This window comes from Molothrus ater, chromosome W (genome assembly GCF_012460135.2).
Source record: "Molothrus ater isolate BHLD 08-10-18 breed brown headed cowbird chromosome W, BPBGC_Mater_1.1, whole genome shotgun sequence".
Lineage (NCBI taxonomy): Eukaryota > Metazoa > Chordata > Aves > Passeriformes > Icteridae > Molothrus > Molothrus ater.
Window position 1 is genome coordinate 8,893,267 of NC_050510.2, and position 21,090 is coordinate 8,914,356.

General features: G+C 49.5%; 1 protein-coding gene across 1 annotated transcript; it reads right to left on the bottom strand.

Moving 5' to 3' along the window:
- Window positions 1–4,536: 4,536 nt before the first annotated feature.
- On the bottom strand, window positions 4,537–8,841 carry LOC118701535 (uncharacterized). The gene is made up of 2 exons (XM_036406191.2): window positions 8,804–8,841; window positions 4,537–6,578 (listed from the first exon to the last, which is right to left on the bottom strand). The coding sequence occupies exon 2, from the start codon at window positions 6,505–6,507 to the stop codon at window positions 5,344–5,346; it is 1,164 nt and encodes a 387-aa protein (XP_036262084.1). The 5' UTR covers window positions 6,508–6,578; window positions 8,804–8,841; the 3' UTR covers window positions 4,537–5,343.
- Between the last annotated feature and the right edge of the window lie 12,249 nt (window positions 8,842–21,090).

The window sequence follows — 21,090 nt, forward strand, 5'->3', positions numbered from 1 at the left end:
TCTTTTTGAATTGGCCCAATGAAAGATTTCTGCATCACAATTTGGGTCCAAATTGTCAACGCTTCTCTTTAGAATTTTGCTGACCAAATTGTTCTTTTGAGTCCACTTGCCAATCATGGTTTGGTTGGGTGCCAACAGGGACAACCACCCGATGGTACATGGCCCTCCCAAAAGCTGAGAAGGGATTCCTGCCCACGCCCAATCTCCACAAATTAAAAACAAACCTTTAGGGAGGCTTTTGGGATGTGAATGGTATGGATTGTCTGCTGCAACATGGCTTAAAACCTTACACCACCTTTTGGCAGTGAATTCCTCTCGATACTGTTTAATGTTGTTAAAAGGTTTGGTGTTGGAACGTGGGATAAAGAAGAAATGTATGCAGTATGGTGCAGGGGAGGAGCCCAACAGCTCTAACTCTTGAGGCTCCTGAGCAGCTCTGGGTAACTTTGGCAGCCACTCCTCTATAGGGTTTTTAATCATTACAGCTCACTGGTGACAGATATTGTGTGGTTGTGTGTGATTTGGTTTGGGACTTGGGGGAGGTATAGGTGTGTCTAAATTGTCTGTGAACTCTCCAGCTTGCAATGGAATCCCTACCAGACAGGTAGACATTGGGTCTTTCGCTGCTGCTGTGGACAGGCATATATTTTCCTATTGAAGCGTCTGTGCCAGTGTCACCCAGATGTTTTGGCGTGGCTGAGGAATGATCCACACGGCTGTGAGACTGCTCAGCGTGAACAGGATGACAACTTGGACAGGGTTCATCGTGAAGTTAGGTAGGAGGTAGATTTTCTTTTCTACAAAGGAAAACAAACCTTTTTTAAAAAACACAAGTTCATGGGTCTGCCGGAATGCAGCTAACTCTCTTAGGAAGATTCTTCCTTCTTTTTCTGGTGGCGTCTTCTCTTGGAGGAGATAGCTGCTTGCTTCTTATCCCCGTCCGCTGGAGCTGGATTTTTGGGGATGAAAGGTTTTACCCACTTTTGGGGTATCCATCGAGGGCCTGAGGGGGTGGATACACACGCGTAACCATGCCCCCAGGTGACGAGCTCATAAGGACCCTTGGTTTCCCAAGTTTCTGGGTCCTTAATGAGAACTGGTGGACGCTGTGACGACTTAAACCGATTGTTATTATTGAAATGATGTATTACTGGAGGGTTCATGTTTTCAAATGAACAATTCAGAAAATTGATGGTAAACAGGGCTTTGCAGAGTATCATGGGTTGACACTGGCACAATGCCAGTGCCCCCATGAGAATACCCTCTCCCTGGTTTCTGCTGTGAGATGTGACCAGGAATAAGCAAAGCAGGCTCCCACTTAGGAAAAAAAAAAAGAATTTATTAACTAAACTACAAGGAAAAGGGAGAGAAAAAAAAAACACACAAGGAAAATGAAAACTTCACAAAAATAGCTCCTCCTCCTCCCCACCAAATTCCCAATACAATACATCCCCCAAATCATCGACTCTCGGTCCGGCACCACCCTTCAGAATACTCAATCCTCAGTTCATCAAGAGGAGAAGGAGTCCTTCTTGTGCCAATGGTGACCTCTTCCTTTTATGTCCAGCGCTCTCACCACTGAACACGGACCAGAGCTGCTTCTAGGGTCGACTTTTAAGGATGCTTTGTCCCACTCCAAAAAGGCAGTCTCAACTTTGGGACATCTGTCCCCCCCATATTTTTCACCCCCTGGGGCCGAGGGGTACCCACACTGAACCCTCTTGGTCCTGAGGCATTGCCTTCCCCTAGAATGCAGTCTCTGTATCACAAGGAACATGGTTCTGTCCATGGCTATACAAAAAGAGTCCAGCAAAAGCCACTCCATCATCTCTTCCCACTAAGATTCTTCTCTATTCTTCCAACATCTCTCACTTGCCCAGACCTCTCTCACACTTGCCCATTTCCTTCTTCATCCTTCACTCTATCTCTCTTCTAGAAAAGATTAATGTTCTGTAAAGTTTTTATTGTCCGAAAAAGGGGTTAAAAGCTCCTACAAGTGGCCGGCTTCACCCCCCCCCTTCTTCTCAGCCATGCTGCAGGCACAGGCACATGTTTATCAAATTTCAAGGTAACAGTCCCAGGCACAGGCTCTCTCTCTCTCTCTCTCTGTCTCCTTGGGGGAGAGGGACTGCCCGATGGCTCCCGGTGTCTCTCTCTCTCTCTTCCACCCTTCCACACCCGGGGTCAGGCCTACCTCTCCCAGCCACATGGCTTTTCCCCTCCCCCGGCCCAGCCAGCGGCTGGGCTGGGGGAGAGACCTGAAGTCTTTCCCGCTGGAAACCCAAGAGAGCCTCCAAGGGGGAGAGCCCTGCTTTTAATTCCGTGTTCTCAGAGGCGGATCAAATGTCCCAATGGCCACATTAGGTGCCAATATTAAAATCTGAACATCCATTGGCCTAACCACAGCATCCCAGAAAACACATTTCCTGTCAAACCACCACACAGAGCTTTTGTTGTGGAGTCATCCACACTGCAGAATTGCCCTGCCTAGCCAGGACCTCTTTGAGCGTGTGGTGGGCATGCTCATTCACAGCTTGACCTGTGGGGGAGTGGGGAATGCCTGTCTTATGCTCCACTCCCCACTGCTGGAAAAACTCTAGGAACTCCTTGGAGGCATACACTGGGCCATTGTCAGTCTTAATCTCCCTGGGGACCCCCAATACTGAAAAGGCTTGCACCAAGTGTTGTTTAGCATGCGCAGCCCTTTCCCCTGCATGGGCAGAGGCATAAACCGCACCTGAGTATGTGTCTATGCTGACATGTACGTATTTCATGCGATCAAAAATGGGAATGTGTGTGATGTCTGTCTGCCACACTTCGCAGCTCCCAAGGCCTCGGGGGTTAACCCAAACACCCAGGGATGGCACTGCCTGAAGCTGGCAATTGGGACAGGTGGCCACAATGGCTCGAGCCTGACTTCGTGTTAGTTGGAACCGACAGATTAAACCTGGAACATTTTGATGGTATTGTTGGTGACTTAGCTTTGCCTCTTGAAAGATGTCTAGAAGGCGTGCCATTTCTGCTGGGGTGGAAAGGGAATCTGCTTTGCGATTACCTTCTGCAACCTCGACTGGCAAATCGGTGTGTGACCTCACGTGCATCACATAGAAAGGGTGGTCCCGCTGAGAAACCAAATAAATTAGTTTTGAGAGCAACCTGTGGAGATGCTCATCCTCAATATCTTTGAGAACTGCCTGCTCCACCCTGGACACTACTCCCGCCACATAGGCTGAATCTGTAACCAAATTAATTGGCTCCGAAAACTTCTTAAAGGCTCTCACAACTGCGGCCAGTTCAGTGATCTGGGGCAACCCCTCCACAAACTCAACATCAGCTTCCCAATGCTGGGTCTGGAGATTTCTCCAAGTCATCACCAACTTGTGGGATGCTCCGGATGCATCAGTGTAAACTGTAAGCGCCTTGAGTGGCCTACAACTCCTTTTCTCAGGAGCAATGAGGTGGAATTCCTTGTTGAACAGCTTGTGTGACGGGGCCTGGACTGATACCTGTCCACTGTAGCTGTCCAGGGATAGCTGGAAACTGGCATTGCTCTGGAGCAGGTCGTTGAACGTCTTTTTGGTCAACGTCTCAGGAGAGCTCTTTCCCTCCTTAGAAAAGTGGACTGGAAGGTGAATACACTCAAAGTCACAACCGGCCAGCTCACACAATCTTAACCTGACCTTCCAGATCAGCTGAGCTATTAGCTCCTGTAGCTGTGTGATGGTTTTGGATTGCTGATGGAAGAGGAAAACCCACTCTATGATTAGAAGTGGATCTTTTTGTACTTCAAACCACTGGAATATCAACCCGTGTATGTGTGGTAGCTTCCCCAAAACAATGAATTCGAAAGGCAGCTCAGGCTTATAACGATGAGCCTGCCTCTTGGCCAAAGCCTTCTGCACTTTTTGGAGGGCGGTTTTTGCCTCTGGGGTCAGTTCCCTGGGAGAGGCTAGCTCTCTCTCTCCCTTCAGTAAATTGAGAAGGGGAGCTAGGTCCCTGTTGGTGAGGCCCAGCCAAGGCCTGACCCAGTTCAAAGACCCACACAAAGAATGGAGATCTGCTAGGGTTTTGGGATAAGTCAATTTCCAATTTCTGTGGAACAATGGTCCGCGCAGTGATTTGCAAGCCCAGGTAATTCCAAGGTGGCATCCTCTGAACCTTGTCTTCCTGCAGTTGGAATCCAGCAGAGGTTAAAACTTTAACCACTAGGTCAAGTGTGCCTTGGAGTATTATGTCATCGGGGGCACACACAAGCACATCATCCATGTAGTGTAGGATGATTAATAAAGCCTCTCATTTGGCGTTATAATAAAGCAGAGCACTAGGGCTCAGGAGCTCAGTCCCTGGGTAGGGACCGGGTGCCTGAAGCTAGCTCGCTCATGCCAAGGCCGCAGGGCTACCATCTAGCAAGCATGGTGATTATCAGCTCTATAGTGATTGCAAGCTCTCAGGATTTCAGCTCTGCTTGCTAGGTAGTGGTGCCCTGGGCTTGAGGCTGCAGCAGACGGAGAGAGAGGAGAAGGAGAAGGCGCAGGCTGTTCCACGAAGATGGCTTTATTTGGGGAGGTCCGTGAAGGGTCTCTGCTCTTCTTCTTTCTCCTCTAATGGGGTTCAGTATGCTTCTTTTATAGGGTTGGAAAGGATCCAAGCTTGACCAATAGTAAGGGGTTAACATGACATTGCCTTATAGGGTTACAGAGATAGGTTAAGGGGTGGAGGACAGGAAAACAGGAATTTTCTTTTGCTGTTTCAGCATTCCTATTGTTCATATTCTCCATGGTGCTTTTCCTAAATCCATGGGGTTTACTACAGATGATTGCCTCCTTTTTCTGGGCACGCACTGGGGGGACAGCAATGAAGCCACGTACCCCTGGCAGATGGATGGACTGCATTTCATCCCGAGGCAATACTTTCCAGTAGTAGCGCTTCATTGGGGCTTTTCGATTGGTGGTAGGAACCGAGAAGGCAAACCGTGGTGCATCCTCCAGGTGTAGGGGAATATGGAAAAAACAGTCCTTGATGTCTAGGACAGCCAATTGCCAATTTTGGGGGAGCATTGTTGGGGAGGGCATCTCTGGTTGGAGGGACCCCATGTCCACAATTCTCTTATTTCTCTTAAATCATGGAGGAGCTGCAACTTATCCTTCCCTGGCTTTTTTATTATGAAGACCAGGGAATTCCAGCAGCTTGATGTCTCTTCAATGTGTCCTTTAGCCAACTGTTCTGCCACAAGCCCCTTGAGCGCCTCTATCTTTTCATTACTGAGTGGCCACTGTTTTACCCAGACTAGATCATTTTTCAGCCATGTTAACTTGTGGGCAAGGCGCTCCACAGTGGCTGCTTCTAAGAATCCTGGGGTGTCTTAGGGATGACCAATTTGACCCCCCACGGGGACATGGTGTCTCTACCCCACAAGGGAGCTTTGTAATTAGTAACAAATGGACGGACGCTGGCAAATTTTCCATCTGGTCCCTCAATTTGCACAATGCTCTTTGATATCTTTGCCAGTGTGAATCCTCCTACACCTTGGATTTGACCAGCCACGGGCTGCAAATCCCAATGTGATGGCCACAACCTTTCAGGTATGATTGTCACATCTGCCCCTGTGTCAAGCAACCCTTCCATGTGGAGATGTTCTGTTCCACGCATTAGGTTGCATCCCATAATGGGTTTGTCCTCGCCAACCACTTCTGCCCAGTATACACCTGGTGCCTTGTCATCTACTGAAATTTCTGCTGGAACAGGAATGGCCTGGGCGATGATTTGCCCCTTGGCCAAATAGAAGGGTGGCTGTGGACAGTGCGCCAGGAGAATGAGGTTAGGTATGTCCCCTTTGATGGTCATGGGAGCCACCTCAATCTCCATGGGTGTGTGTGCAGTGTCCCCAATAACAAAGTACTCACTGTCCAATCTTGTGCGATCTTTTGTTAAGTTCTGCAAGTCCTCTGGCAGGTCCACTCCAATGACCGTCCACTGGGTAGACCTGAAAGCAAAAGCTTTGGTGGTCACAAGCTTGAAACGCTTGTGAGACCACCAGATTTTATCCTGTAAATGGTTATTTTGTGTTCCCGCACCCCGCTTCCCTTCCACCCCCTTTTCTGTTTTGAGGGAGGTTTTCCCCTCAGGGAAGCCCGCTGCATTTATGTCGTGGCGCGGGGTGGGTTCGCGCTGGCATCGGCGTTTTTTGGTGTGAAGGGTGTCTTTTGTTACTGGCTTTGGGGGCAGTCCTGGGCAAAGTGTCCTGGTTTTTTTGCATATGAAGCAAACGACATGTTGAAGTTGTTCTGGTGACATCTGTTGCCTCCTCACTCCTGGAGATACAGCTGCCACCGTCTCTGGGTTTGTCGGCCTTGACCACGCCTCCCGTGCAGCAAACAGTTCCGCCTTTCTAGCATAGGCTTCCATCATCTCTGCCAGCATAGGTGGGGGGTTGAGAGGCAGTCCTAGGAGCACCCTGCTGCAGACTTCATTGGCATTCCTCTGTGCCATCTCTTTCACTATCTCCATCTCTGTCTTGGAGTCCCGTACTTGTCTCTCAACCTGTGCATGGAGCTGGTCGACAAACTGCAAGAAACATTCTGAAGGAGACTGTTTAACGTCAAGGAAACTACCACTAGCTTCAACAGTTGGTAGCTGGTTTAAAGCCTTATCTGCAGCGTTTGAAATCTTATCTAGAATAAATTTTGACAACACCCGAGCTTGGTCCTCACGCTTAGCCCACTCCCCCTCGCCACACAGATGTTCATAAGTAATGGTATTATTTTCTAAATCTTTGGTACCCTGAGGGGTTTGCTTAAGTTCTTCCATGAGATCCCTGAGAGATCTCTTCCAGGAGCTTTCCCATAGATCAAACTCTGACTGGGTAAGCAGGCACCGGAAAAGGTCTACAATGTCAGCAGGAACAAATTCAAGGGATGTTAATGTAGCTCTCATCATGCTTCTAAAAATTAAACTATTTCTCCCAAATTCTAATTGACTTTTGCATAACTCACGCTTTGAGTGATATGAGAAGGGCTGGTAGGTTCTAGGACCAGTCCTACCACCTGTGTATTGAACAGGGGCTACCAAGGGGATGACTTCTTCCTCCCGGTTTTGGACCCCAGGGTTTCCCCCTTCAGCCCCACCCCCGTGGGACCCAGCAGGGGGACCACCCCCTCCTGCAGTTCCACTGCTTTGGGAACCGGGAAGAGGACCACCTCCTCCCCCAGCCCCACTGCCTTGGGAAACAGGTGGGGAAACACCCTTCACCCCACCCCCATGGAGACTGGGAGGGGGTACACCCCCTGCCTCTGCCCCCCCCACCTTGGCACCTTGGTAACTGGGAGGAGGGACATCCCCTCCCCCTGCCCCACCCCCATGGGAACCAGGCAGGGGCCCACCCCCCCAGCCCTCGGCCCCACCCTCTTGGGACTCAGGCAAGGGGGGCATGGGGAACAGGCAGGGGGGCGGGGCAACCGTGGGAACCAGGGGCGGGGTCACAGGATGATGTAACGGGGGGCAGGGACAAGAAGGGAGGGGGAGGAGTGTCCAAGGGAAGGAAGGGGTTGTGAGACTGGAAGGGGTTGGGGGAGGGGACAGGTGGGCGAAAGGGATTGTGGGGAGAAGGGTAGGTGGAGGGCTGAAACACTTGGATGCTGCCATTTTGGGCTCCGGCCATGTGGTCAGCAGTATCCTGAATGCCAACCATGTGGTGGCAGCCATTTTAGGAATAGGGGGGGGTCAGAACTGATAATCGGGGTAGCAGGAACTAAGTTAGAGGGGTGCAGGGAAGGTGCTCTGTCAGCCTGCGCACAACTGCCAGGGTACTGAGAGGGAGGTGGGAGGTCAGGGAAACAGTGGCAGTGCCAGGTACCCTGAAATTGCCGGGGAGCCTCGCTCATCTCTCTCAGTTCAGGGGCAGAGGGTTTGGGAGCGGGGGTAGGAGAAGCCGCAGGAGGGGAAATTTGCTCTGGCTGTCCTTTCAAATCCCTCTTTAGGACTTCTTTCTGATTCACTAGGAACACAGGAAAAAACTGAGACACTGTCCCATCTCCCTGTTTTGCTTTTGCTGTTAACAAGGCTCCAATTTTGTCCCAGGCAGAGACAGAATTAACATTCTGCTGGGTAAACTGAGGGAAATGAAAAGATATCCAGTGAATAAACCGTTTCAAAACTGCTTTGGAAACCGTAACGTTTCCACTACTTAGGGTTTCTAAAACTAGGGGATAAATGATTCTCTGTGCCACAAAAAACTTAGCACCCATATTTGCTTTCTGCAGCACATAAATCTACCTTCCTTACAGCCAACACAAACAAAAACTGAAAGCACTGAGTCCACAGCCAATCCGGGAAAGAATCCGGGCAGCCTCCCCCCCGCTCCTCTCCGGGGGAGAGATGTACTGTTTGCCTACAGACCGCGCGGTTTTTAAAAAGGCGGGCAGCAGCTGCCGGCACCCCCCGCGCCACACGGCTGCCGCGTGGGTGCCTGGAGTCGCCTGTGCCGGTACTGCCCGCGCAGCTCCCGCGCTGGAACCCGCGCACAGCACCGGGTTTACTGCGAAACCCTCCCGCGCTGCGGAATCGCGCTGCGCGCGATGGTGCCGCCGCTCCCCGGAGCCACGCGCCGCGGGAACACGGCGCTGGAACCACGCAACCCCCGAAACCGCGCACAGGTGCCGCTAGAGCACCAGAGCCGCCCCGCCCACATGCACCGCGCAGACCGTGCAAACCCTCCTCGGGACCGGGTTTTCCGTGCACCGGGAGCTCACCCTCACCCTCTGAGGGCCCCCCCGGGGTCCCACTAAGACTCGCGGGGAATACTCACCCCACTTGGGGACTTTGGTTGGCTGGGACAGCTGTAAAGAAGTCCTCGTCCAGAATCGGTCCGCTGGGTGCTCGGCGGGGACCCGATTCCACCCTCTAGCCTCCTTGTCGACAAAAACACAACAAAGAAGTCAGAGGAAGGTGAAAGTCCCAAAAGCTAACGTAATCCACTCATGGAATTACCAGCTCCTTCGTGACCGTCGTGGGAGACGACCACGTGGGCGCCACATGCAGTAATCCGTGGCTCTCTGGGCTTTATATGAGTCCAAATCCAGCTAGCTCTGGACTCTGGCCCACACGCACTTGCATAGACAAAGTAAGAGACAAGAAGCGCTCTTCACCACGTGGGGACGAGTATCCTGTTTATTGGATGGGTCACTTCTGGTGACGGTGACCACCCAGGTGGAAAAGAGGGCGTGGCACCCTTGCACTGGAGTTTTATACGCCAGGGATGGGGGTGGGGAAAGAGGAGCGCGGCCAATGGGATACGCTTGGGGAGGGGCAAGGGGAGGGGTGACCAAGGACCAGACCACCAGGGGTGTATAACGGGGGGGTGTGTGAGGGAGAGACCATGTGAAAGGGAGGGGGAATAAACCATCCACGTGACCTGACATACCCAGTAAAAATTCCCCATCACCCAGTGCAAAAACAACAACTAAATAAACTATTTAGTGCAATACAACACTCCAGATTGCAAGGCAAGACGTATTTTATTAACATCTGTATGGCAGCTGTCTTTTGTCAAGTGAGCAATTTTCCTTATCACTCTCTCTGAGTGATCACAATCATTCCTCCCTTGGGAGGGGACATCTGCTGATAACAGGCTATTGAATGTCACTGCATGACTGATAAGAACTATAACATCCCATTGTGAGATGCTCCACCCAGAAGGAAGAGCCAAGCATTGCTACCCAGATATAATCCAGAGGTCCTGAAACACCAGCACGGCTTCTCCACTAGATTTCCCAGAAGAACAGCAGCTGCCTCTTCTTCCACTGGATCTTTGGAAGAAGAATACACCTTGTTCTACAGGACCCCCTGCTCCAACGGAACCACACCTGACACTTCAGGAGGACTGCAGCCACATTTCCAATTAGACTGCTATCAACACCCTGACCCACAGGGTGTGAGGTTAAGTTCTGACTCTGTCAGTGTTGTTCTAGTGTACTGCATTGTTTATTTTATCTTTTTTATTTTTTTTTCTTCCCTATTAAAGAACTGCTATTTCCTGCTCCCATATTTTTTGCCTAAGACCCCCTTAATTTAAAATTTATAGCAATTTGGAGGGGTGGGGAGAGTTTACATTCTCCATTTCAGGGGAGGCTCCTGCCTTCCTTAGCAGACTCCTGTCTTTCCAAACCAAGACAGCCTTAATATGCATACTTGCTACCTTTTCAGGCAGCTGAACTGCTTCCAGCAGCCCAATTATTTTTTGCGCATGTTTGATGTACATTCCTTGTGAGGTCAGCAGTCCCTTCTCATTCCAGATGGCTCCATGTGCATGCAAGACACTGAATGCATACCTCGAGTTGCTCCCCGCACTACAACATAATCATTCTCCACAGGTACTAAAGCTTTATTTAAAACTGAATATGTGGCCCCTGTATCAAACAAAAATTCCACCCTTTTCCCTTCTTCCCCCAGCCTCATTGTTATAACCAGTGGATCCGCTGGGGTGGAATCCCCGGGTCCTCCTCAGTTGTTTTGTATGTGCATGTCCTAGGATGATGCTTGTATCCCCAGTCGTGTGTTCTGTTTATGCTGGATATTACATTCTGTGCCTTCAAGACTGGCTCTGAAGAGCGAAGTTTTGTTATCAGCCTGCTCCCCCACAGCTGGCGGGACACAGAGACGAGGCAGTACATAGTGTGGCTTTTGCTTTTTGCTTTGCTCCTGCTTTGCTCTTTGCTTCTGCTTGTTAGTTAGTTTAGCTAGGCAGTCTGAATTTTCCCTGGACTGTTTTTTCTTTCCCTTTCTTGGAACCACTCGAGCCTGCTCCAGACTGGGACCTGGGAAACACCAAGAGTTTGCACCTTGTAGCCTGCAGCTGCCATTCCCAGCACCAGAGGGACTGATAACAGAGCGACCACTCCCAGGAGAGACTTTCTGAATTTGTCATCTTTTTCAGAGCGGTGAAAGAGTGTTGTCATCTGGTATTGTTCATTTTGTGTGCTGGGGGGTGTTTTGCCTGTTAAATAAACAGGTTCTTTCCACTTGTCTCCGAGGAATCCTTCCCGAACCGGTTGGGGGGAGGAGCTGTGTGGGTTTGCTTTCTGGAGGGGCCCCCTTTGGAGGTTTTCTCCCAAATTTGCCCTAAACCAAGACAAAATTTGGCGCCCAACACATGGTTTGAGAGAGTGGAAAAAACCCTGGTCTGACTGCATTTTGGTCGCCATTACTCTGTGTTGATATAAAGCAGTTAATTGCCATGTTTTTTGAATTCATAATGTCTCTTGGGGTGAAGGCTTGCATGAATTTCTGGTCCCTAGGTTTTTTTGAGATCTTAATACCTCTATGGTCCCTAGGTTTATTTTCTTATCCAATAATAACTCTAGTATTTTCCCTAATATGTAGTTTTTACAGCAGAGGAGCGGTGACCAGAATAGCTATCCTGCTGGCTTAGTGGTAATGACTTGTAAGAAGTTTATAAACATGCTGGGGTCTGTTCCAGGTATGAAAGGTTCATGGCTATGGTTATGCACCCAGTTTGTTAGAGGAGGAGCAGGCGATGAGGCTTTTCAGCCTTTGCTTTCCTTCTTCTCCTCTGAATCTGTTACCCCCCTATTAGGGAATGTTCAGTTTCCCCTGAATGTTAATGATACCATCTTTCTGGTATTTAATCTGGTAAGCTTGCTCTATACGTTCTGCAGCTTCTCTAGAATGTGAGCTGAGATTTCTAGATGGGCTGATGAGACCCCTGACCTAGGAGTAGAGCCAGGCATGAAAAATTCAGAGTGGTGTGGGAAATGGGAGGATATGGGCCAAATCCTGAAGGAATTTTCTGATGCTATAGTCTGGGACTTTCAACAGGAACAAATTCAGAACCTGTCTCGGTCTCTCTGCGAGCCTCTCAGGAACCCTGGGCCAGTCTCGAGTCGGCAGACACCGGGAAGGGCAGCCCCAACACGGCCGACAGCAGGGAGACACTCTCTGCGCCCCGAGGGTGCTGAGGGCACCTGGGCTGGGTGCCTTTGCAGCACAAGAGACACCAGAGACATCGGTAGAAGAGAAAGGGCTGACTCTTAGCAGGGGTTAATCCAAGGTTTTATTAGGATCCCAAAGGAGCTCCTGCACCTCAGGGGCCTCCTGCCGAGAGCCCCGGGAGATGTGCCAGGGTCACATTTAATGGGAGGTGGAAACCAAAAGTAGATAACATTTTACCAACCAATAGGTATCTCTGAGGGATGGGAACTGGGGGATAGACATATAGGGCAGCGTATGGGGCAAGGCTTGGGGGGCTGACCCCTAGCCTCTGGCTAATCACTCGACGAACTGGACAGAAACTTCTGGATGGAGGGATGGGATGCTGAGTGATTGACAGAGAGCCAGGGTGGGGGTTTGGGGATGATCTCATCCCGGGAGAGGGATAACACGGGTAAAGGGAGGGTGGTACAGTCTGGGATAAACCATTTGGGAAAAATATGGGAATACAAAACAAAACTACTTCAAAGTATTACAAAATATAAAAACGCACTACAACAAGAACCCAACTGAGGTGGGGAAATACCTGAAAGAGAAGTGCCATGATGACCCTAAGGAGAAAAAGATCATTGCAGTAAGCTGGGCCCTGGCATATGCTTATCGCACACTGCTAGTTACTGTAGGGCTGCAGACAGAGGAAGGGAAGCAGGGAGATAAATCAGCAGCTATCCCAGTCACTCAGGCTGCAGCCAACACCCCAGGCTTGAAGCCAGCATCTAAACCAGATAGTGAGCCTAAGCCAGCAGCTAAACCAGACAATAAGCTTCAACCAATGGCTGTTGCTACTAGCACTATAAGCGGAAAGTGCACAGACAAGACCGATCGACCAGTGGATGATGATGATGATACAGGAGAAGGACCCTCAACACTTCCTGACATAAAATCAGGAGTCAAAGCAACAGGCACAAAATAAGAAGACAATATTGAGTCCTTTTCCCTGAAGGACCTTCGTGGCCTAAGAAAGGATTACACTCGACGATCTGATGAATCTATAATTAGTTGGTTAGTCCATCTTTGGGATGCTGCAGGTGAGGCTATAATTCTGGACGCCACGGAAGCAAGGCATTTGGGATCCCTGTCACATGATCCCATCATTGACCAAGGAATGATGAGGGGGGCTAACCCTCACAGCCTCTGGGCACGGGTCTTGGAAAGTGTAGCACAAAGATACCTGTGTGCAGATGATCTCTATATGCAGCAAACCCAATGGAAGACTATAGAAGAAGGGATCCAATGCCTGAGAAAAATGGCAGTGGCAGAGATTATCTTCTCAGATGACATAACAACTAGGAATCCAGACTTGGTACCATGTACATCTGTGATGTGGTGAAAACTTGTATGACTTGGGCCACATGAGTATGCTTCTGCTTTAGCCATAATGAAGCGAGATGGCAGGGATGAGACTGTGCTTGATATGGCGAAGAAGCTCCGAGCGTATACAGATGCTGTACATGGCCCAACACATGCCAGAATCGCAGCGGTGGAAACACGTCTGCAGAAATTAGAGGACAAGATAGAGGAGAATCATAAGAAGCTCAGAGAGGAGATTAAAGAAGACCTTCTCCAAATCTCGGCAGTACAGATCAGAGGTTCTGGTACCCAACGCAGACGTTCCCCAGATGGAGAGAGAAGGTACACCCCACGAGCTGAGCTGTGGTTCTTCCTGTGTGATTGCGGAGAAAACATGAGGAGATAGGATGGAAAATCCACTGCTGCTCTGGCACAACAGGTGCATGAATTGAAGGAAGGCAAAGCTCAGAGAGGAAGTTCCACCAAAAAGAAAGCAGATCCAGTTGCCTGGTAGCCTAACCACCAGGTATGATGATGGTGATGACATGTCTGATCCCCTTGAAGCAACCTCCAAGACATATGTCCAAGTAAAGAAGGATAACCAGGCTTAGAGGGGCCCTGCCTCTAGCCAGGAGGAGGCTAGGGAAAACTGTATTTTCTGGACTGTGTGGATTTGTTGGCCTGGCACATCTGAACCACAAGAGTATAAAGCTTTGGTCGATACTGCTGTGCAATGCACATTAATCCCATCAAAACATGTGGAGACAGAGTATGTTTCTATTGCTGGTGTGACAGGGGGATCCCCGGATTTCAATTTGGTGGAAGCTACTGTGAGCCTGACTGGAAATGAGTGGATGAAACACCCTATTGTGACGGGCCCAGAGGCCCCATGTATTTTCGGCATAGATTACCTCGGAAGTGGGTATTTCAAAGACCCAAAAGGACTCCGGTGGGCATTTGGGATAGCGGCTATAGTGACAAAGGGCATCCAGCAATTGAACACCTTGCCTGGACTGTCCGAGAATCCATCTACAGTAGGACTTCTGAAGGGAAAGAGCAACAGGTACCAATTGCCACCTCGACAGTGCATCACCGACAGTACAGAACCACTCGAGATGCTGTGATTCCCACCCATAAGATGACCAAGATCTGGAGAGCCAAGGGGTGGTCAGCAAGACCCACTCACCCTTCAACAGCCCCATTTGGCCTGTGCATAAATCTGACAAAGAATGGAGATTGACTGTGGACTATCGTGCATTGAATGAAGTGACTCCACCACTGAGTGCTGCCGTGCCAGACATAGTAGAGCTCCAGTGCGAGCTTCAGTCCAAGGTAGTGAAGTGGTACGCCACTATTGATATTGCCAGTGCATTCTTCTCCATTCCTCTGCCAGCAGAATACAGGCCTCAGTTTGCTTTCACATGGAGGGAAGTGCCGTATACCTGGAACCAACTGCCCCAGGGGTGGAAGCACAGTCCCACCATCTGCCATGGACTGATCCAGACTGCACTAGAAAATGGTGATGCTCCAGAACACCTACAGTATATTGATGACATCATTGTGTGGGGGAACACAGCTGCGGGAGTGTTTGAGAAAGGAGAGAAAATCATCCAAATCCTCCTGGGAGCTGGTTTCACCATCAAAAAGACCAAAGTAAAGGGACCAGCTCGTGAGATTCAGTTCCTGGGAGTAAAGTGGCAAGATGGACGGCATCAGATTCCTACAGATGTCATCAACAAGATCACAGCTATGTCTCCACCAACCAAGAAGAAGGAGACACAAGCTTTCCTGGGCACCATAGGTTTTTGGAGAATGCATATTCCTGAGAACAGTTAGATCGTGAGCCTTTTTTACCTGGTCACCTGCAAGAAGAATGATTTCCACTTGTCCTGGTTTGAAAAGGAAGTGAGTTATTTGGGAGGCTGTGGTCCAACCAATAGGTGCTCAGATTTGAATATTGGCACCTGGTGTGGCCACTGAGGACATGGATACGCCTCTGAGAACACAGGGGATTAAAAGCAGAGAACTCCCAGGGGGAAGCTCTTATGGTTACGGTGGGTGAAAGAGGTCAGACCTCCCCTGCCCAGCTGCCAGCTGGGTGGGGGAGTGGAAGCCATGCGGCCGAGTGAGGTAGGCTTGGGCCTTGGATAGAGAAGGGGGGTGAAGGCCCCTGCAGGATGGAAGGGTGGAGGAACACTGAGAGGCATCGGGCAGCCCCCCCGGGACAGAGGGAGAGAGAGCCTGTGCCTGTGCCACCTTAAAATTCGATATCATGTGCGGGCAGCATGGCCAGCCAAGAAGGAGAAGGGGGGGGGGGTGTGCTGCGAGGAGGTGCCCGGCAGCCTTGAGAGAGCTCTGGGCAGGCAGAGCCCGAGATTTTAACCCTTTTCTTGAATGATGGAAATCTTACAAATGCTGATCCTCCTGGAGCTGAATGAGAAGAGAGACAGAAATGAATTACGAGGAAATGGGCAAGTGTGATGAAAGTTTGTGCAAATGAAAGCTGTCAGAAGAAGTTGAGAACAATCCTAGGTGGGAGGAGATGATGGAGTGGCCTTTGGCTGGACTTTTCTTGTATAGCCACGGACAGAACCGTTTTTTTTCCTGTGACAGAGACTGCATTTAGGGGGAGGCAATGGTTTGGAGCCAAGAGAGTGCAGTGATGTTAGGTGAAGGAGTGGCGTGAACAGAGATGACGATGGATGAGGGTGTGGTAGTATCCTCTGTCTTCAGTGAAGAAGAAGATCTCTGTTCTCGAGACCCCTCAGCCTCAGGGGGTGAATTTGGGGGGGCAGGTGTCCTGAAAGTGAGACACTCTGCTTTTTTTTGGAACTGGGCAAACCATCCTTAAAAGGGGAACCCTAGAAGCAGCTCTGGTCCATGTGCAGTGGTGAGAGCACTGTACATGGAAGGAAGATGTCATGATGGCAAATGTTCTCCAGGCGGTGCCACATGTGACATGAAAACACAAGAGGTTTCAACTTTGTTTCCTGGGGAAGCCTATGGTACAAGAGGGGCTCTTCTCTTCTTGATAAACTGAGAATTGATTATCTGAAGCATGGTAATGGACTGAGAGTCGATGATTTGAGGGGTGGTAACTGAATTGAGAATCCAAGGTTTTGTCTCACTGTGTTGTATTGGAAATTTGGTGGGGGGAGGAGGAATATTTTGGAAGGTTTTCATTCTGAGTTCTGTGTGTGTGTCTTTTTTCATATAGTTGTAGGTTAATAAAGTTTTTTCTCCCTTTATTCCTAAGATGGAGCCTGCTTTGCTCTATTTCTGGTCACATCTTACAGTAGACAACAGGGAGAATATATTTTCATGGGGGCACTGCCATTGGGCCAGCATCAAACCATGACAACACTGAGGCCCTGAGCAGCAACAAGCCTTTGCCCAGATTAAGCAGAACATTGCTCATGCAGTAGCTCTTGGCCCAGTCAGGACAGGACCAGAGGTGAAGAATTAAATAAATATGGCAGAAGATCTTTCTCCTCTTTAATGCCTTTATTAAAAATCACCTCGGGTGGGGAGAACCGACAGGTCGCGCACACGCCGCCGCTGCTCCCAGGAGTGGCACGGAGGAAGAGGAAGAGTGCAGCTTTGTCCGCTGCTCTGCAGGCAGAGCTGAGGCTTCCATCCTCACGAGAGCACCAGGAGATTCCCTATTTTTCAGTTTGACATTCGAGGTGCTCTTTCCAGCTGACATCTTTTTAGGTTAGGGTGAGAGGTAAAAAGGGTCTTAGCAGACACTGGATTCTGTTCCTCTTGTCTAGACATCACTTCGATCTCTTAATTCCATGGTGGCTCATTGTTTTTAGGGGTTTTCCCTGCTAGGTTTGGTGAGGGGGTTTCCTCATTTGCATACCAGCCCCAATGTCACCTCCTCCTCACAGTCCCAGGTGCCATTTTCCAGGAAGCAGCAGGATGATAGTCGACAAAGGGGAATTTCTAACCATCAACAACAGGTAATTAAAGAAAAACTATTAACAACAGGTGAATACAACATGAAATTATTAACAACAAATAGTTAGAACTCCAACTTGGCAGCAATTGGTTTAACTTGTGAACTCTGCAACCTTTAAAAGAAAATGGACAACTTTTCTACTCATAACAAAGAACATGCTCTACTCTACAGCCAGGAACCATGGTTTGTCCTGGAAACACGCTATGCTCTTTTCATTGACGGTTCCTGTCACATCGTAGGGATGAATCGTAAGTGGAAAGCAGCTGTATGGAGCCCCACACGACAGGTCGCAGAGGCCACTGAAGGAGAAGGTGGATCAAGCCAACTTGAGGAACTCAAAGCCGTTCAACTGGCCCTGGACATTGCAGAAAGAGAGAAGTGGCCAAAGCTCTACCTCTACACTGATTCATGGATGGTAGCCAACGCTCTGTGGGGATGGCTGGAGAGGTGGAAAGAGGCTAACTGGCAGTGTAGAGGAAAACCAATTTGGGCTGCTGAAGAGTGGAAGGACATTGCTACCAGGGTAGGGAGGCTACCTGTGAAAGTCTGCCATGTAGATGCCCATGCCCCCAAGAGTAGAGCTAATGAGGAGCACCAAAACAATGAGCAGGTAGACCAGGCTGCAAAGAGAGGGGTGTCCAAGATAGACCTGGATTGGGAACACAAGGGAGAGTTATTTCTAGCTCGATGGGCCCATGATGCCTCAGGCCATCAGGGTAGAGATGCCACCTATAGGTGGGCACAAGACTGAGGGGTGGATTTAACCATAGACAGTATTTTGAAGGTTATCCACGACTGTTAGACGTGTGCTGGCATCAAACAGGTCAAGACAATCAAGCCCCTATGGTACGGTGGGCGGTGGTCCAAGTACAAGTATGGGGAGGCCTGGCAGATTGACTACATCACAACGCCTCAGACACACCAAGGCAAGTGCAACGTGCTCATTATGGTAGAAGCCACCACGGGATGGTTGGAAACCTACCCTGTGTCTCATGCTACTGCCCATAACATCATCCTGGGCCTTGAAAAGCAAGTCCTGTGGAGACATGGCACCCCTGAGAGGATTGAGTCAGACAATGGGACTCATTTCAAGAACAGCCTTATCAACACCTGGGCTAGGGAACATGGCATTGAGTGGGTGTACCATATCCCCTACCATGCACCAGCTGCCGGCAAAGTGGAGAGGTACAATGGACTACTAAAAACCCAGTTTAAAGCCTTGGGTGGGGATCTTCCAAAAATTGGGAGCAGCATTTAGCAAAGGCCACCTAGTTAGTTAACACCCGAGGTTCCACTAACCGAGCAGGTCCTGCCCACTCTGAGTCCCTGAAAATAATAGATGAAGATAAACTCCCAGTGGTAGATGTCAGAGGTTTGTTAGGGAAGACCATGTGGATCAATTCTGTCTCGAGTAGAGCCAAACCCATTTGTGGGGTTGTCTTTGCTCAGGGACCAGGTTGCACATGGTGGATAATGCAGAGAGATGGAACAACACAATGTGTACCTCAGGGAGATCTGATTGTGGGGTGAGAATGATATGCAAATATCACTGTTTGTTGGATGTTACTGCCACTGTCTGTACATTAAATCACACAGACGTGAGATAGAAGGAAATGTGTAAGTCTCAAAGGTCTGAGCAAGTGAAAGATGGAGTTTTGAGTGAGTAAAATGAAAGTGGGGAATCCTGCAGCTCTGTAGTATGGGGCCTGGATTCAGTGGTCCAGTGTGGGGATGCGACAGGGGCATGATGGGTATGGCTTGTAATTTTTGGGAGGAACAGATGGAAGCTTTTACATGAATAAAATGCATGATGTTTGGTAGTATGTTGACAATATGGGGATAAGGGCTGGAATGTCCTAGGATGATGCTTGTATCCCCAGTCGTGTGTTCTGTTTATGCTGGATATTACATTCTGTGCCTTCAAGACTGGCTCTGAAGAGCGAAGTTTTGTTATCAGCCTGCTCCCCCACAGCTGGCGGGACACAGAGACGAGGCAGTACATAGTGTGGCTTTTGCTTTTTGCTTTGCTCCTGCTTTGCTCTTTGCTTCTGCTTGTTAGTTAGTTTAGCTAGGCAGTCTGAATTTTCCCTGGACTGTTTTTTCTTTCCCTTTCTTGGAACCACTCGAGCCTGCTCCAGACTGGGACCTGGGAAACACCAAGAGTTTGCACCTTGTAGCCTGCAGCTGCCATTCCCAGCACCAGAGGGACTGATAACAGAGCGACCACTCCCAGGAGAGACTTTCTGAATTTGTCATCTTTTTCAGAGCGGTGAAAGAGTGTTGTCATCTGGTATTGTTCATTTTGTGTGCTGGGGGGTGTTTTGCCTGTTAAATAAACAGGTTCTTTCCACTTGTCTCCGAGGAATCCTTCCCGAACCGGTTGGGGGGAGGAGCTGTGTGGGTTTGCTTTCTGGAGGGGCCCCCTTTGGAGGTTTTCTCCCAAATTTGCCCTAAACCAGGACATGGTGCCACCATTGACATTGCTAATGCATTTTTCTTCATTCCTTTAGCAGCAGAGTGCAGGTCACAGTTTGCTTTCATCCGGAGGGGTGTCCAGTACACCTGGAATTGTATTGGGTTTGCATGGCCAAGCTTTGGTAGCGGCGGCGGCAGGGGGGAAACAGGGGTGGTTTCGCAGCTATCCCCCGGCAGCCCATGGGTGTTCATGGGGATGCAGAGATCCACCTGCAGCCCATCAGGGAGGTGCCCATGCTGGAGTGGGTGGATGCCTGGAGCAGGCTGTGTCCCCCATGAGAGGCCTGTGGAGAGAGGACCCCATTCTGGAGCAGCCTGTCTTTGAAGAGCTGCACCTCGTGGGAAGCATGACCCACAGTGCAGCAGTTTGGGTAGAACTGTTGCTCATGAGATGCACTTATGTTGGAGAAGTTTGCAGAGAACTGTCTCCTGTGGGAGGGACCTCGCAGTAGAGCAGGGGAATTACTCCTCTCCCTGAGCAGTGGAAGAAGCCACGGGTGATGAACTGACCAAAATCCCCCATTCCCTGTCTCCCTGCACCACTGGTGTAGGAGGCAGATCTGGGAAGGAGGGAAGGGTGGGGGGAAGATGTTTTTGAATGTTTTATTTTACTTTTCATTATCTTGCTCTGATTTTGTTAGGAATAAATTCATTTCATATCTCTAATTTGAGCTTGTTTTGCCCATGAGAGTATTTGGTGAGAGATCTTTTGTGATCCTTATCTCAACCCATGAACCCTTCATTATATTTTCTCTTTCCTGTCCAGCTGCAGAGGGGAGTGAGAGAGCAGCCTTGGTGGGTGCCTAGCACCCAGCCAGGCTTAGCCCACTACACCTGTATTTTAGGAGGACTCACAGGGAATCAAAATTATTCACATGGTTTAGATGAAACACTTATGATGATTTATATGCAAATGTATATACACGCAAATATACATATAAAATTACTTTATCTGCTTGTGTAAGAGACTTTTAGCCCCCTATGGAAGCGTGTCTTCCTAAAAATCACAGGGAGAAATATATAACATAACTGAGCTCTCCAAGTAAACAAGACAATTACTGATGCAGAACAAAACTCCTATAGTGTCTCGTCCGGCTGATGATGGTAAGTCCATCTTCTGGAGATGCATTTCCTCCTTTTTCAAGTCCACAGATCTTGCTCCTGGGACTCACTGCCTTCCTCAGTAGATTTTAAGATGTGACTATGGACAGTGGCTTAGCTGGAGAACTTAACTACCACGTGTCCAAATGCCACCGTTTTGCTGACCATGGGAAGAAAAGGCAAATAACAGGAGTGACCTGTGCCCCTGGGGGACCCACACATCTGGAAGGAGGAGGACAGGAGTGTCGCTGCCGAGG

Excerpts from the sequence above, each read along its gene's own strand:
- LOC118701535 (XM_036406191.2), bottom strand. The coding sequence starts at position 6,507 with ATGGAGATAGTGAAAGAGATGGCACAGAGGAATGCCAATGAAGTCTGC.